This window comes from Oreochromis aureus, linkage group 14 (assembly GCF_013358895.1).
Source record: "Oreochromis aureus strain Israel breed Guangdong linkage group 14, ZZ_aureus, whole genome shotgun sequence".
NCBI classification, from domain to species: domain Eukaryota; kingdom Metazoa; phylum Chordata; class Actinopteri; order Cichliformes; family Cichlidae; genus Oreochromis; species Oreochromis aureus.
In genome coordinates this window covers 29,382,075-29,397,536 of record NC_052955.1, presented here as the reverse complement: position 1 = coordinate 29,397,536, position 15,462 = coordinate 29,382,075, and the positions used below count along the sequence as shown (strand labels likewise).

The following is a 15,462-nucleotide window of genomic DNA, read 5'->3' as shown; positions in this document are numbered from 1 at the left end:
CCAAATACCTGCAGAGGGTCAGGAAAGTCCTGAGGAGTCAGCTGAACGGTAAGAACAAGATCCGGGCCATCAACACCTACGCCCTGCCCGTGATCAGGTACCCTGCTGGGGTAATAGGCTGGCCAAAGGAGGAGATAGAAGCCACTGACATAAAGACAAGAAAGCTCCTGACCATGCATGGAGGGTTTCACCCCAAGTCCAGCACCCTGAGGCTGTACGCTAAGCGGAAGGAAGGGGCCGGGGACTGGTGAGTGTCAGCACCACAGTCCAGGATGAGACAAGAAACATCCACGAATACATCACGAAGATGGCCCCAACTGACAGCGTGCTCAGTGAATACCTCAGGCAGCAGAAACCCAAGAAAGAGGAGGAAGGCGAGGAACCATCATGGAAGGACAGGCCCCTGCACGGTATGTACCACCGGCAGATAGAGGAGGTGGCTGATATCCAGAAATCCTACCAGTGGCTGGACAAAGCTGGACTGAAAGACAGCACAGAGGCACTAATCATGGCAGCACAAGAACAAGCTCTGAGCACAAGATCCATAGAGGCTGGGGTCTATCACACCAGGCAAGACCCCAGGTGCAGGCTGTGTAAAGATGCCCCAGAGACAATCCAGCACATAACAGCAGGGTGCAAGATGCTAGCAGGCAAGGCATACATGGAACGCCATAACCAAGTGGCCGGCATAGTGTACAGGAACATCTGTGCTGAGTATAACCTGGAAGTCCCGAGGTCAAAATGGGAGATGCCCCCAAGGGTGATGGAGAATGACCGAGCTAAGATCCTGTGGGACTTCCAGATGCAGGACGGACAAAATGGTGGTGGCTAACCAACCGGACATAGTGGTGGTAGACAAACAGAAGAAGACGGCTGTAGTGATCGATGGAAGCGGTTCGAATGACAGCAATATCAGGAAGAAGGAACACGAGAAGCTGGAGAAATACCAAGGGCTCAGAGAAGAGCTCGAGAGGATGTGGAGGGTGAAGGTAACGGTGGTCCCCATGGTAATCGGAGCACTAGGTGCAGTGACTCCCAAGCTAGGCGAGTGGCTCCAGCAGATCCCGGGAACAACATCGGAGATCTCTGTCCAGAAGAGCGCAGTCCTGGGAACAGCTAAGATACTGCATGGGACCCTCAAGCTCCCAGGCCTCTGGTAGAGGACCCGAGCTTGAAGGATAAACCGCCCGCAGGGGCGTGCTGGAATGTTTTTATATATATATATATATATATATATATATATATATATATATATATATATATATATATATATATATATATATATATATATATATATATATATATATATATATATATATATATATATATATATATATATATATATATATATATATATATATACACACACACACACACACACATATATATATATATATATATATATATATATATATATATATATATATATATATATCAAGGGCGTAGATTTGGTTTTGGCATTGGTGGGGACGGATGATTCAACCACCGAACCCTGCCCTGATTCTTTTTTTTTTCTTTTTGTCTTTGCTTCTTGATAAAAAAAAAAAGGAGAAAAAAAAACTTGCATAGTTCATAGTTTTATGTGATTTATATAATGTTAAATTACTATTAAACAAATGACTGACTAAGTACTTTAGACTTTAGTTTACTTCAGCCATATTCCATATAAATCAGGTATCATACAAAAATAAAAATAGCTTCAAACACAGTCATGACAATAAAAAAATATGACTTTAAGGACTTAACAACATTAGTTCAGTTATAGTACACCAACATCTCTTACACATTAGCACTAAGGGAACACTGATTGACCTGGTAGGTTTTGTCCATAAAACTACTCATCTAAGATTACCACCAAGTAAAAGATCTCTCAGCAAAATTATGCAACATTTTATTGCCCCGATCAAATCAGTGAGCTGGGATTTTTTATTCTAAACATGAACTACTGTTACAGCAACAGACATGGACTACTGGTGCCGCACACAACAACTCAATGTTGACTATGTGAAGGAGCCAAACACATGCTGTCTCCTCTCATTAACTGAGATGAACTGCTGGCATATTTGTTTTACATCTATACTGTCCAGTCTCTCCTGGTGGACATGGCAACACGTTATTCATGGTCACATGCAATTTTAGACGATGTGGGCCAAAAGGGAGCTGATTGATTATAATGTAAGTAAAATAACACAGATATTTGAAGTTTACACAGCTACATTCTCGCCTGAAAATATGTTAAAAGTTTATTTTGCGACCCAGAAAGATTAATAAGAGTAATATTAAAACTAAGTAGCTGCAGCAGTAGTAGCCATTGATGGAAACTTGAATTGGCTGGGCCAAGCTGGGATATGGTTTTTCAATTTTGTTGTCCGGGTGGAAAATCGGGAGAAACTGGGGAGAATGGTGGCTCCGGAAGATTTTCGGGAGGGGCACTGAAATTCAGGATTCTCCCAGAAAAATCTGGAGTGTTGGCATGTATGGCCTAGCATAGCCTGTAACGTTATTATGATGGACATATTTTATGAGTGAACTTGACTTTAAGTGACTTACAGGTTTCTTTGAAAAATACTTTCTTATATCCAGATTCTTCCTTTTTGCTGCCATCCTCCTCTCCTCCTTGCAGGTCCTTGCAGCGCAGGCTTGCCGCTGCTAAAGCTAAACAGAGCTCCCTGACAGGCACAGCCAGTCACATTGGCCATATTTGTCACATGAGGTAGGACTCCAGTAGAGGACATAATTTAACTCTTTCTGCACCGCTGGGTGAATGACACGTTCACAGATCGTTTTTTTTCTTTCTATCGGGTTTGTTTTTCTTTACTGGAAGAGATCAAATTATTGGTGGGGACTAGAGATGGCACGATACCACTTTTTTATGTCCGATACTGATACCGATATCATAAATTTGGATATCTGCCGATAACGATATGAATCCGATATAGTGTGTTTTTTAATCAATAAAACTGTTTTTTTTAAATATCTTGCTGCATTTTGTATACGTTCATACTCAAGTTTAAATAAACAACAACACTAAAGCTATTCTGTTATACCTGTATGTAAAAAATACACTGCACCCAAAATATTTCATAGTTCAGCAACACTGATCAATCTAATAAACTTAAACCTACTCCATCCTTCCTATTCTGGTATTTTAAAGAGTACTTAGCAGAAATATTAAGCAACCTAACTAACAGGGTTGCAAACTCCCAGCAAGAAAAAATAGGGAACCACCCCCCGCCCTCCACCTCATGATGCTTAATCGACGTAATCAACTTTAATTTGATGCAGGGTGAAAAAAATGGACAGAAATAAATTATTTTTCAAGAATAATAAAATAAAGAAAAGTATGTCTTTGTGCCCCCTTTTCAATGTTCATGCCCTATCGGCCCCCCTGGCTAAACTTTGCTAGAGCCGCCCCTGCACAGTTACCAGCCGTCAGCTAGAAAGATCCTGGTGTAGAAAGTAATATTAAATAAATTCTAACAACAGCTTATCAAGGTTAAACGTTCTGCTGTTGTTCAGCCGCTGGTTTCCTCTTTCTGGTGAGAAGTGGGCCAAAAACAAAGAAGAGAGACGGACTCGCGACAGAAAAGCCGATCAGCTGATCATTAAGCAGTTTCATGATTGAAGTAGCAGCAGGAGAGGGAGAGAGAGAGGCAGTCGCTCCATATATCGGTTGTTAAGCTTAATGTGGGTATGGTTTACAAACATTCAGAGATGAACTTACACACTTGCTTTACTTCTCTCTGGGATAACTTCCTCGGAGATGAAATGCTGGACGCATACTGCTCCGATGTGCTACGGTTATGAGCCGAGTTATGCCTGTAGCAAGTTTTGTGAGGTGCTTTTTTGATATTTAATGGATTACATTTTTTATTTCTCGCCGATATCCGATCCAGTAATTTAGGTATATATATGAAGACGGCTGTAGTGATCGATGTAGCGGTTCCGAATGACAGCAATATCAGGAAGAAGGAACACAGAAGCTGGAGAAATACCAAGGGCTCAGAGAAGAGCTCGAGAGGATGTGGAGGGTGAAGGTAACGGTGGTCCCCGTGGTAATCGGAGCACTAGGTGCGGTGACTCCCAAGCTAGGCGAGTGGCTCCAGCAGATCCCGGGAACAACATCGGAGATCTCTGTCTAGAAGAGCGCAGTCCTGGGAACAGCTAAGATACTGCGCAGGACCCTCAAGCTCCCAGGCCTCTGGTAGAGGACCCGAGCTTGAAGGATAAACCGCCCGCAGGGGCGAGGTGGGTGTTTTTTTTTTTTTTTTTTTTTTTATATATATATATACATACATACATACCTATATGTGTGTGTGTGTGTGTGTGTGTGTGTGTGTGTGTGTGTGTGTGTGTGTGTGTGTGTTTCTATCTATCCATACATACGTATATACACATACACACATATACATATTTTCAATAATCCCAGTAACACCTCAAAGGATACACAACCTACAGATATATATACCCATACCAACATATTCGTGCACCCGCACCCTGCAAAAACCATATCCTAAAACCGCTTTTTAAACTGCGCTATGCGCGGACATTGCTTCATATCTTTGCTTAGTCTGCTCCACAGCTTCACTCTAGAGTGCATGCTTTTTCTTAAGGAAAAAAAATATCCTTGACCCGTTAAATCGTCTAAACGGCATGTTAATTACTCGACAAGCGTCTTATTTGCATTAATGTGAGGAATCTGCGACTAGAAAAATCTGGATTACAGAGTGAAATGTTGGAAAACGTCACCAGAAAACCAGTTAAGATGGAAAACCGAGGACTTTTTCCATGCGTTGATAACTTCCCGACAGAGGATTCTCCGTGCAGACGATAAATGGTATCTTTCTTTTTGTGAGTGTGAGTGACTGTGCAGCTGGGGGATAATAACTTTATGCTTAGGCAATACTTCTTTTTCACAAAACACAAAACTATTTGAAATAGTTTTGAAACTGGGTGTTTTTGTCTGTGACCCGAAAGCATTTTTCAAAAGGCGATAATAAAAACTGAAAGAGAAACCAACGATGTGACATAAACTGACGGACAAACTCATAAAGAATGGGATGGTTGTGAGATATGAAAATATGGCACTCGAGACCCCAAATGAAGAATCATTGCAATAGAAGCTTACCTGTGTGGACAGGTAGTTGTTGACTACAGTTCTTTTTTCTTGTAGTAGTGTTTACACACCCCATCGTAGAAACAAGTCAGTGCTGTCGGGTATGTCCCATTTCCATGTTGTCTCAAAAAAACGGTATATACTGGGTAGGCGGAGCTTCAACTGCCAAATAAATTTTTCTTTTGGTTTTTTTTTTTGTTTTTTTTTTAATTTTTGTTTATTTGAGAAGACCTGTGAGTTTCATTTTTACTTTGCAAAAGCTCTGAAGTGCTGAGAAATATTATTTTAAAAAAATTGAGCTTATTCTTCCACATTATTCGGTAATTTACTGTGCATACCTTTCATTATACAGTTGTATAATTGGTGTGATATTCTGGATTAGGCTCTGTGAAAAGATCAGGACAGAAGGACGTGGATACGTGCTTTATTGAACAACAGGACATCACACACTAACTTGTTGTTTTTCTTAGCGTTACACAAGCTACCCTTTTTTGTTATGTGTTGGTCAACCAAGAATTAGCCCTCTAACAGGCACTTCTGTATTTTAAAACTGGGGGGCAACAATTCATTCTATTACAGTTGGCTTACAGATTATAGAAATAGTTCAAAAGAAAATTCGACAGATTAAACAGCATTTATAACACACAACACCGAACTGAAGGCAGTATGTTGTAAGTAGATCTGCTTCTGTTGACCTGTCCTGACGGTGAAGGCACTTTAAGAAAATCCTCAGAGACCCAGAGCTTCTTTCTTCACTCTGCAGCCCAAAAGGACATTTCCAGCTTCCACACACTCTGACACACATCTTGCTAAAATAGAAAAGTTATTATTAGAACAAATCAAAAGAAGTACAGCATCAAACAGTGTTTAAAAGAATATTTTAGTTGTTGTTCTCATTGATACGACCAGTCTGAGCACGGAGTCATGAGGAAGCCTTCATTGTCAAAAGCTCCTATACTTCTCCTTTTCATACTGTATATCTTGAGAACATAAAGCAAGATTAGAGTCAGAATGGTGGCCCACACTTCACTGTTGGCCTTATTCAACAAATCAAAGATAATCAAATATAACAGAACACATAAAGATCGTTATCTCACTTTCTACATCTGTGCAAACACATTATCTAAAATATAGTCGGAGTATTTTTTGGTGTCTGATAAATAGATATCTACATCACACTATGTAACCCTTGTTCCAAACAACATATTTAGCATACATAGATGACCGACTTGAGGTCCAACAATAATTTATTGTAAGAAAAAAAAATTTAAGCAGTGAAACATGTTTCTTCACAAATTATATTACTTACCTAATTCAGAACAAGTTTTCTGCAGTTAGTCTTCCCTAAAAAGTAACCTCCAGCAGTTCACAGAGTTTTATATGAGAATCTGCTTCCTTATAACCAACCAACTCATAATACAAGTTAGAGCTTTATAAAAAGAAAGAAAGAAAGAAAGAAAGAAAGAAAGAAAGAAAGAAAGAAAGAAAGAAAGAAAGAAAGAAAGAGTTGTGTTTTCAAATTTGGAGTTCAAGTTATTTTTACTTCCAATAGTGTTAACATACTACACAGGTCATGAACAAGATTTTTTTTTTTAATTTTCATTGTACGTGGGCTAAAGCAGTTAATTAAAAGTAGTCTAACATAAATTTAAATGCTGTAATTTGATTATTTTAATAAACCATGTAACTTGGATGGATTTGATGCTTGCGTGACCACAGTTCACACGTCTGCTGTTGCTCACAGTGGTCCAAGGGACAGCTCAGGGAGTTTGTGTGTTCGCTCAGACACATGAAAAAATAGAGGGAACATTGCCAAAGACCCTATGACAGTGCTGCCTGAGATGAAAAGAAAAGGGATTGGTTTACTTTGGTACGTTTTAATTTGTGTGTATTTGTAGATTTGACAAGGCAGTGACCTGACAGAAAGCCACTGACTGGGCTCACCTCAAAGCATAACTCAAACTCTGGAAGCAGTGTTTGGACAGGGGTGTGTGTGAGCATTAACACCTCGGTGAGTGGGTTTGGCTTCGTCAGGCTCCTGCTGCTGCTACATCTGTGCAATAATAACACTTACCTGGAGTATTTAATTCTGGCTCAGCTCTCTGCTGATTGGTGCTCAGGGCACTTTAAATATGTTGCTTTTTGTGATAACTCTAAATTTCCTCCTGGCTTATGAGAGCTTATTAGGGCCAGTGAAAGAAGGAAAAGATCAGGCACTGGGCATTGGGGGTCTCCAAAGTTCTGAGAAAGAACTCAATTTTTTAGGTTAAAGTGGAAAATTTTTGAGGAAAAGTGTTTGCCAAGAAAATTTGTGTACTGTGCCAAGATTGGATGATCTACAGTTATATCCATAAATTTGGACAGAGACAACTTTGAATTTTCGTTTTGTAGATGACCACAATGACATTTAAATTAAACAACTGAGATGCAGTTGAAGTGAAGACTCTCAGCTTTAAATCAGTGGATTGAACAAAAAGATTGCTTAAAGATGCGAGAAACTGAAGCATTTTTAACACAATCCCTTCATTTCAGGGGCTCAAAGGTATTTGGACAAAATTAAGAACGGAGAATATGGTAAATGGCCTGTATTTGTATAGCACTTTACTAGTCCCGAAGGACCCCAAAGCACTTTACACAACCAGTCATCCACCTATTCACCCACCCATTCACACACTGGTGATGGCAAGTTACATTGTAGCCACAGCTACCCTGGGGCGCACTGACAGAGGTGAGGCTGCTGGACACTGACGCCACCGGGCCCTCTGTCCACCACCAGTAGGCAACGGGTGAAGTGTCTTGCCCGAGGACACAACGACCGAGACTGTCCGAGCCGGGGCTCAAACCGTCGAACTCCCAACTCTTGAGCCACGATCGCCCCCTAAGGCAATGAAAGACTGAAGGACATCACCAGTGTTACACACCGGCCTGGGGTGGGGCTGGAGTGCAACACAAGAAAAATAATAAAAAGAAGTAAATCACACAGCTACAGCTTTACAATGACTAGTCGTTTTATTAATTTGACAGGTAGCCAGCGTCAGGGTGGGCATGGCCAAAACAACAAACAAAACACACTAGAAATGAATCAGAACTAGCTTACCTATAGTGTGTCAACCCCAAAGGAAAATACAAGCCTCTAACCTGTCTCCCTACCCAAAACAGGAGAAAAAGGTTGTAAAAGAAACGGCATCCCACCCCTACAGCTGTCCAGATAAAAGACTCTCTATACTATTTTTACTGCAGCTTAGCTCATTCTAGGAAACTCAGTCACACGGCACGAAGGGCCCCAAATGCGCAGCTCACTGGAAACAGGAAGTAGGAGGGAGGGGCTGCCTGCCCATTCAGGTCCCAATTTGTAGCTGGCCTCATTCCCTCTTCCATCAATGGTCAGCCTCTACCTGGAAACTTACATAACACAGACATCACAGAGTACAAACAATGCCCCCGCCTGGTGTGGCAAGTAACAGTACCACACGGCAACAATGACCTGGGTCATAACACCAGATAAAGGAAATTAAAACAGTTTCCCCCTTTTTAATGCTCTGTTAGGTCTTTACTGCAACAGCTTTCAGTTGCTGCCTGTTTGTGGGGCCTTTCTGTCCGAATTTTTTGTCTTCAGCAAGTAAAATGCATGCTCAATTGAGTTAAGATCAGGTGACTGACTTGGCCATTCAAAGTAATAATATAATAAGAGTTTTATAAGCACTATACAAAAACCGACTTTTACTCTGTCTGATTTTGTGATCCAAGCTGATAAAATTAATGTCCACCTTCAGGCTCACTTTCTGCTCACACACAGGATGTACTTTTTATTTATTATTAGTCCTTTATTTATCCAGGTAAAAAATCTCATTGAGATTAAAAGTCTCATTTTCAAGAGAGACCTGGCATCATGGCAACAAAAGTCAAAATACACATACCATATACTTGATGGCTTAAGGGAAAGTTATGGAGGAAAATGAGTATATACACACAAGTTTTTAAGTTGTTAATACTACAGGTACCCATCAATGAATAATAACCACTAGTACATAATTTAACATAGCACAGCTTCAGTTTAAATGTTTATGTTTAAATTATGAGTCAAAACCTCCAACATTGGGTTGTGTGACCCAATATATTTTCATATTCTTCAAAAAACCTGATAACTTATTTCGTTCTTATATAACTAAACACATTGTAAGGACTCTGGGGTTAGGTTTGCATGAGGTGGAAGCAGATGTGTTTCTTTTTCTTTAGGAAAAAACAAAACATGTATGTCGTGTAATTTTAATGCATGCTTTCCTGGAAATAAAGACAAATTATACAACAATGACTGGAAACACATTAGTTATAAATAGATGAAAAATATATTAAAGTATTTTGATCCTGTGAAACAAATATCAACATGAAAAAAAACATGCTTCATCAGCGGTTTCAGTCTGTTTCAACCCGAATGTTACACCTAAAATATATATTCAAAGTATTTTCAATGTTTTGCTCTTGAGCCCCAGATGTTTTCATCTGGGGCTCAAGAGCAAACCCCATAAAAGAATGATTCATTAAAAGGCAAATGCATTCAGGCCTGTAACATGTGACTTCAGCAGCTGTGCTGCAAAGCAGTTGATGTAGTGAGTTGATGGTTAAGAGGCTTTAAAGTGCAACAATGTGAATTTACAAACTGACTCAGAATGTCTGGTGCTCTGGACTCATGTGAGAAGGTCAGTCTAACACCCTGATGTCATTGTCCGGTTTATTTTGCCATGTTTATTTTTGAGCCTTTTTCCAGAAATGGTTACCTGGACATTCCTGTTCATGATTTCATCTCCTTCCGCTTAGATTACTGTAGTGCTCTATTGTCTTGTCTGTCTAAATGATCTGTTAATCAACTCCAATCTGCCAAAAATGCTGCTGTAAGGCTTTTAACCCACTCATAAATTATTTTATATCACTCCATTGTTAAAGTGTCTGCACTGGCTTTGGGTAAGATTTACATATCAGTTAAAAATCTTCATTCTTTCTTTTATGGCCTTAGGAGGAGAGGATCCCACTTATATGACCCCGGTTTACTCGACACCTAGTCTTCAAACCAAATCCTGAGGTCCGGAGATTTTTTAAAAAAAAGAAGAAGCTGTAAATTAATTTATTTAGAAAGGCATTTGAGTAATTTTTTGGTGTTTTGTGTTATTTTACATAATTTGAGCATGTTCATTTTGTCCACTTTTTATTGCCTCTGTAAAGCAATTTGTGACTTGTTCATATCTTAAAGTGGTATATAAATAAACATTACTCTACTTACTCTTTGAATGTACAAAAACATTTAAGTTTACTTGTTTGAATGCCTCTTATTATAACTAAAGCACTTCAGCATTGTTGGCAGAGGAGCTGTCTCCTGTTACTGTTGCAGCGTAGACTTATGGAGAGAAAGTTGCCTCTAAAGTGTTGCAAAAGCTACGATATGATCCACAAGCATAAACTAAGATTTACAAATATGTACAACTTTTGAGAAATCACAAGTGCATGCTTCAATCCACACACAAATAGAAGGCAATTTGTTCAGCTTCAAGAATCATAATTTTTTTCTTTCAAAAACTTTTCTGTGCATGCAAATGCTTAGTTTTGTTTTAGGGACTTTTTTTTCTCCAAATAAAGTGGACGTGTCCTTTTCTAAATCTACTAGATCTACTAGAAAATGTGATTTACCAATTAGAGAAACTACACAGTGGCCTATAAAGCTTAATATACGGTTTGAATAATCTGCTGCTACATGCTGGACGATCTTTTGATTGGAAAAGTCATCCAGTGCTCAGCTACAGCGTGGCTGTACATCACTGTGAATCCTACTCTGGAGTGAGAATACACTAACTAATCTCTGTGTGTTCTGAATATAACCAAGGTAATGTGCACTTAACACTTTGATGTTAATATTACCATTCTCTAATAACAGAAGGGTTACCTTAATGTTGGGGTAATTAATAATTCTGAACATTTCAGGATGGTGCCGTCTACTGTCTAGTGTCTGTAATTGGTAAATCTATGTTTTCTAGTAAAGGAGTTATGAGTTCAGTTTATTTAGGGAAAAAAAAACACAGAAAAGGCAGTGGAGGCCCAGACGTCCCAGTTTTACATTGTGACTGACTTGAATGCAGCTTACGTTTGCAGATAATCTGTGCAAAACTGGCAGCGTTAATTTTGCCTCAGACCCCACGTGGGCATGCAACGTGATCTGTGCGTACCAGACGATTCGTCCACACATATATATATGGATTTTAAGAGACCGAGAAGGAAGTTGCGTGAAGTTTTAGACATTTGTGTGCACAGTGTGTACTCAGGTTTGGATGCATGCATTTGTAAAATAGTTTTAAGCGTGTGGTCAAATTGCATTTGTGAGTCCTCAAAGGTTGCACACAAATCATTGTCCATATTTTTAAATCTTGGTTTACGGTCGTGGGTAGTAAAAAATGCCCACAAGTTCAACATGTCAGGATGAAATCATCCATGATCCTGTCTCAAACTGTTTGCACACGTGTGCATGACAGTGCGTAACCATGGTTACCGTGTGACAGCAATTGTCTGTTACTCTGAAACTCTCGTGACTTCTAATAAATGATGTCGGGTTACTATGCATACAAAATAAATCAAGATAAAGATTTCATAGTAAAAAAAAACAACAGGAAAGGTGAAAAGAAGAAGAAGAAGAAGACAGACTATCAATTTAAAAGGTGCAACAGAAGCAGAAGCTATGAGACTAGGGCTGGACAAACTAAAAAAAAAGATACTGGCAGCACGCAGGCTTGCAATTTTCTTAAGGTTTTACTACTACTTCTATATATCATATGCATGAATAAATATCACAAAAAAGGGCTAGGCAAGGCCCCCAGTGTTTATAAGATCCTAGCCCCTGTATGCAGGGCTGGACTGGGACAAAAACTCTGACTAGTGACCGGCCCACCATGATATTATAGGAAAAGCCATAAGGTCTTTATGATAAACTTAAACCTACACCACTTAGCAAAAATATAAAACAACCTAATTTATAATTACATATAACTAACTAATAGGGTTGCCAACTGCCAGCAAAAAAAGAAAAGAAAAAAAAAATAGGGAACCACTGCCGTACCCTCTGCCTCAAGATGCTTAATTGACAAAACTGATTTTAATTTAATGCACGTATAAAACAAATGCACAGAAATCTATTATTTTTCTCCAGTAATTAAATAGATTCAACATCTTTCTTCAACAGAACTGCACAGATGGCACCTTCCCAAAAGAAAGAATAATATAAGTTCTTAGGGTATATACTAGATTTAATATTTACTGAATACAATAATGGATTTCTATACATTTTACATCAGATGAAAACTTTGGTTGTAAGATTCAGATAATTATTTATTAAAAGCTAGACATTTTAAATAAGAATAAGAAAGAAAAGTATTTCTTTGTGCCCTCTTTCCCTGTTAATGCCCTACCTGGCCCCCTGGCAAAACTTTGCTAGACCCGCCCCTGCACAGTTAGCTATCAGCTACGTAGAAAAGGATCCTGGTGTTATTTGTCTCTCAGAAACAGCTCATAACTTCCCTTCAACTCATCCATGTCACCTAAAAGGTAAACCTGTTTCTCCATCACCTGTTCAGCTCTGATGATTCAGTAAGGACATCTCCTGGTTTCATCTGCATGTTTCCCTCTCACCACATATCCAAACGATATCATGACCAGCAGCTTTTACAGCTGTGGCTCCAGCAAACATCAGCTGATACTAGAAAGTAATATTAAATAAATTCTAACAACAGCTGATCTTAAACGTGCTGCTGTTGTTTAGTGTGACATCCACTGGTTTCCTCTTTCTGGCGCAGAGAGAAAATCTGATCAGCGGATCATTGATCAGTTTCATGATTGAATTAGCAACTTTCTAGCTGAAGAGGAACGGGACAAACCGCGTTCTTTTTCACCTCAACTTTAAAGTTCGACCTCGGCTGTAATCTGTATCTGTAAACTGTAAACTGTAAACTGGCAAACATCCCTTATGATGAGATTCTCTCAAAGAAGGGTAAACATTTGTACACACCAAACAATACGCACAACAATTTGTGCTTCTCCCTGTGCATAGCACATTCATTAAACCCAACAGCCCCCGAGCATGAAAAACATGCTACTGCTAAACAGTTACATGCTCAAGCAGGTCTATGCGACACACAGACAGTATCATTCTCTGATGTCTGCAAATTTGAGAAACACCTAAACATTAAGATAGTAATCTATTATCACGCAGCAGGACGTAAACGTCTGCATACTTTTTTCACACATGATGATCCAAATCCAAATACTGTAATGATGTACCTACACAATGAACACTGTCACCTGATTGAAAAGCCAACAGCTTTTCTCGGGGGAGCCTATGTGTGTAATTTTTGTTACAACACATATGCAAGACCTCTCTATTACAGCTGTAAACATAGATGCAGCGTATAACACCTACCGTCATTGTGACGGTAGCTGACATAGTACTCCAAAAGTATGTAGTTATCAAAGCCAGATGCATTATGTGCTATGAATGTGTACCCACGAAACCTCGGGCATCTGTAATGCTGCACAAACGCCGCCACACATTTTAATGTATTAAATGTGAACTTGTTGCCCTTCAGATCAGACGCACACACAAAGTTGGCCTCATGTTTGCCGTTGTGATACCGTGTCTCAAAATCATATAAAATATATTTATCACAAGGGTTCTGTTGTTCAACAGGCTGTATGAAACACTGATGCTCAGAGTCCCCGGCTAATTTAGGCTCGCGGCAGTGCTCACATTTAGGCTGAACACATCTGTGTGGTGATTTCTTTGATTCTTTATATGTGACACCGCAACTCATGCAATGCTTCATATTGTCGCACGGTACCATGTTGTGTTTTATTTCTGGTAATTTGTGTTGTTGGTAACAGTGTTGTGATTTGCAGATGCGGTTACAGTCACTGCATTTCACGGTGGGACCTCTGTGGTGGTGACAGAGTGTGAAACATACGTTGCATCTATGTTTACAGCTGTGATAGAGAGGTCTTTCATATGTGTTGTAACAAAAATTACACACATAGGCTCCCCCGAGAAAAGCTGTTGGCTTTTCAATCAGGTGACAGTGTTCATTGTGTAGGTACATCATTACAGTGTTTGGATTTGGATCATCATGTGTGAAAAAAGTATGCAGACGTTTACGTCCTGCTGCGTGATAATAGATTACTATCTTAATGTTTAGGTGTTTCTCAAATTTGCAGACATCAGAGAATGATACTGTCTGTGTGTCGCATAGACCTGCTTGAGCATGTAACTGTTTAGCAGTAGCATGTTTTTCATGCTCGGGGGCTGTTGGGTTTTGTTGGATATTGCAATTCACGGGCGTTGAAATTAGGTATCTCTCTGATGCTAAGCTGACTGTGACTGCCAGACCCATATGGGCTCGACTACTGCAGCACCTGTTTGTGAATGGTTAGCACTTAAGGAATTTCCATTGTTTGAGGGGCTGTGTGGTGATGCGTCAGCAACAGCAGCAGCAGCAGATGCAGCGTTAGCACCCAGATAAGCTTGTGCGCTAGGTGCACCCACCCGTTCAGGGGTGAAAGAAGGCTCAGTAATAAGACAATCATCGGTAGCCTGAGTAACAACAGTCTGTGCAACAGTAACATCCGTGGCAACAGCCAAATCCATATGTGTTTCGGATGCATGATCACCAGCATCATCAGCAATAGGTTCAGAATGAGTTGGACAAGGACACTCATTAGACACACTGCGTGCTGCAGCGAGACTACTAAGTGTTGCATGCAAAACTTGACAATTGCTTACTAATTGTGCAGTCGCCTGGTTAAAAGCCTCAAAGTCAAAACATTTAGTTCGAGTGGCGGTACCATCATTGTGTTTGAATAATTTACGGGGTGGGTCCATGATGTGGATTTTAAAAGTCACCTATTTAGAATGGTGGTATTAATGAGACGTAATAAACAGAGGTGTGGACTCGAGTCACATGACTTGGACTCGAGTCAGACTCGAGTCATTAATTTTATGACTTTAGACTTGACTTGAAAAAAGGTTGTAAGACTTGTGACTTGACTTGGACTTTTACACCAGTGACTTGGGACTTGAATTGGACTTGAACCTGTTTACTTGAAAAGACTTTATATCTTACCCAAATCTAAAATTTAACATACATATTATATAAAAAGTGCGGACCATTAATTCACTTTATTCATTCATTCATTCTTACCACACTCCGTATGTATGTGAGCGTGGGCTGTAGCACAGCCAATCAAATTAACCAGATTTGAAAAAACAAGAACAAAACGCTCGAGCCAAAAATGCTTCCAAGAGTAATTTCTTTCGGTACATA

General features: G+C 39.7%; 1 protein-coding gene across 5 annotated transcripts in view; it reads right to left on the bottom strand.

Moving 5' to 3' along the window:
• LOC116313237 (von Willebrand factor A domain-containing protein 5A-like) overlaps nucleotides 1–5,262 on the bottom strand; it is a 45,403-nt gene extending 40,141 nt beyond the window's left edge. For all 5 annotated transcript variants that reach the window (XM_039598103.1, XM_039598104.1, XM_039598105.1 and 2 more), the window contains exon 1: nucleotides 5,129–5,262. In XM_039598103.1, coding sequence (XP_039454037.1) covers nucleotides 5,129–5,192 — 64 coding nt within the window. In that variant the 5' untranslated portion in view covers nucleotides 5,193–5,262. The remainder of the gene's footprint in view (nucleotides 1–5,128) is intronic.
• Between the last annotated feature and the right edge of the window lie 10,200 nt (nucleotides 5,263–15,462).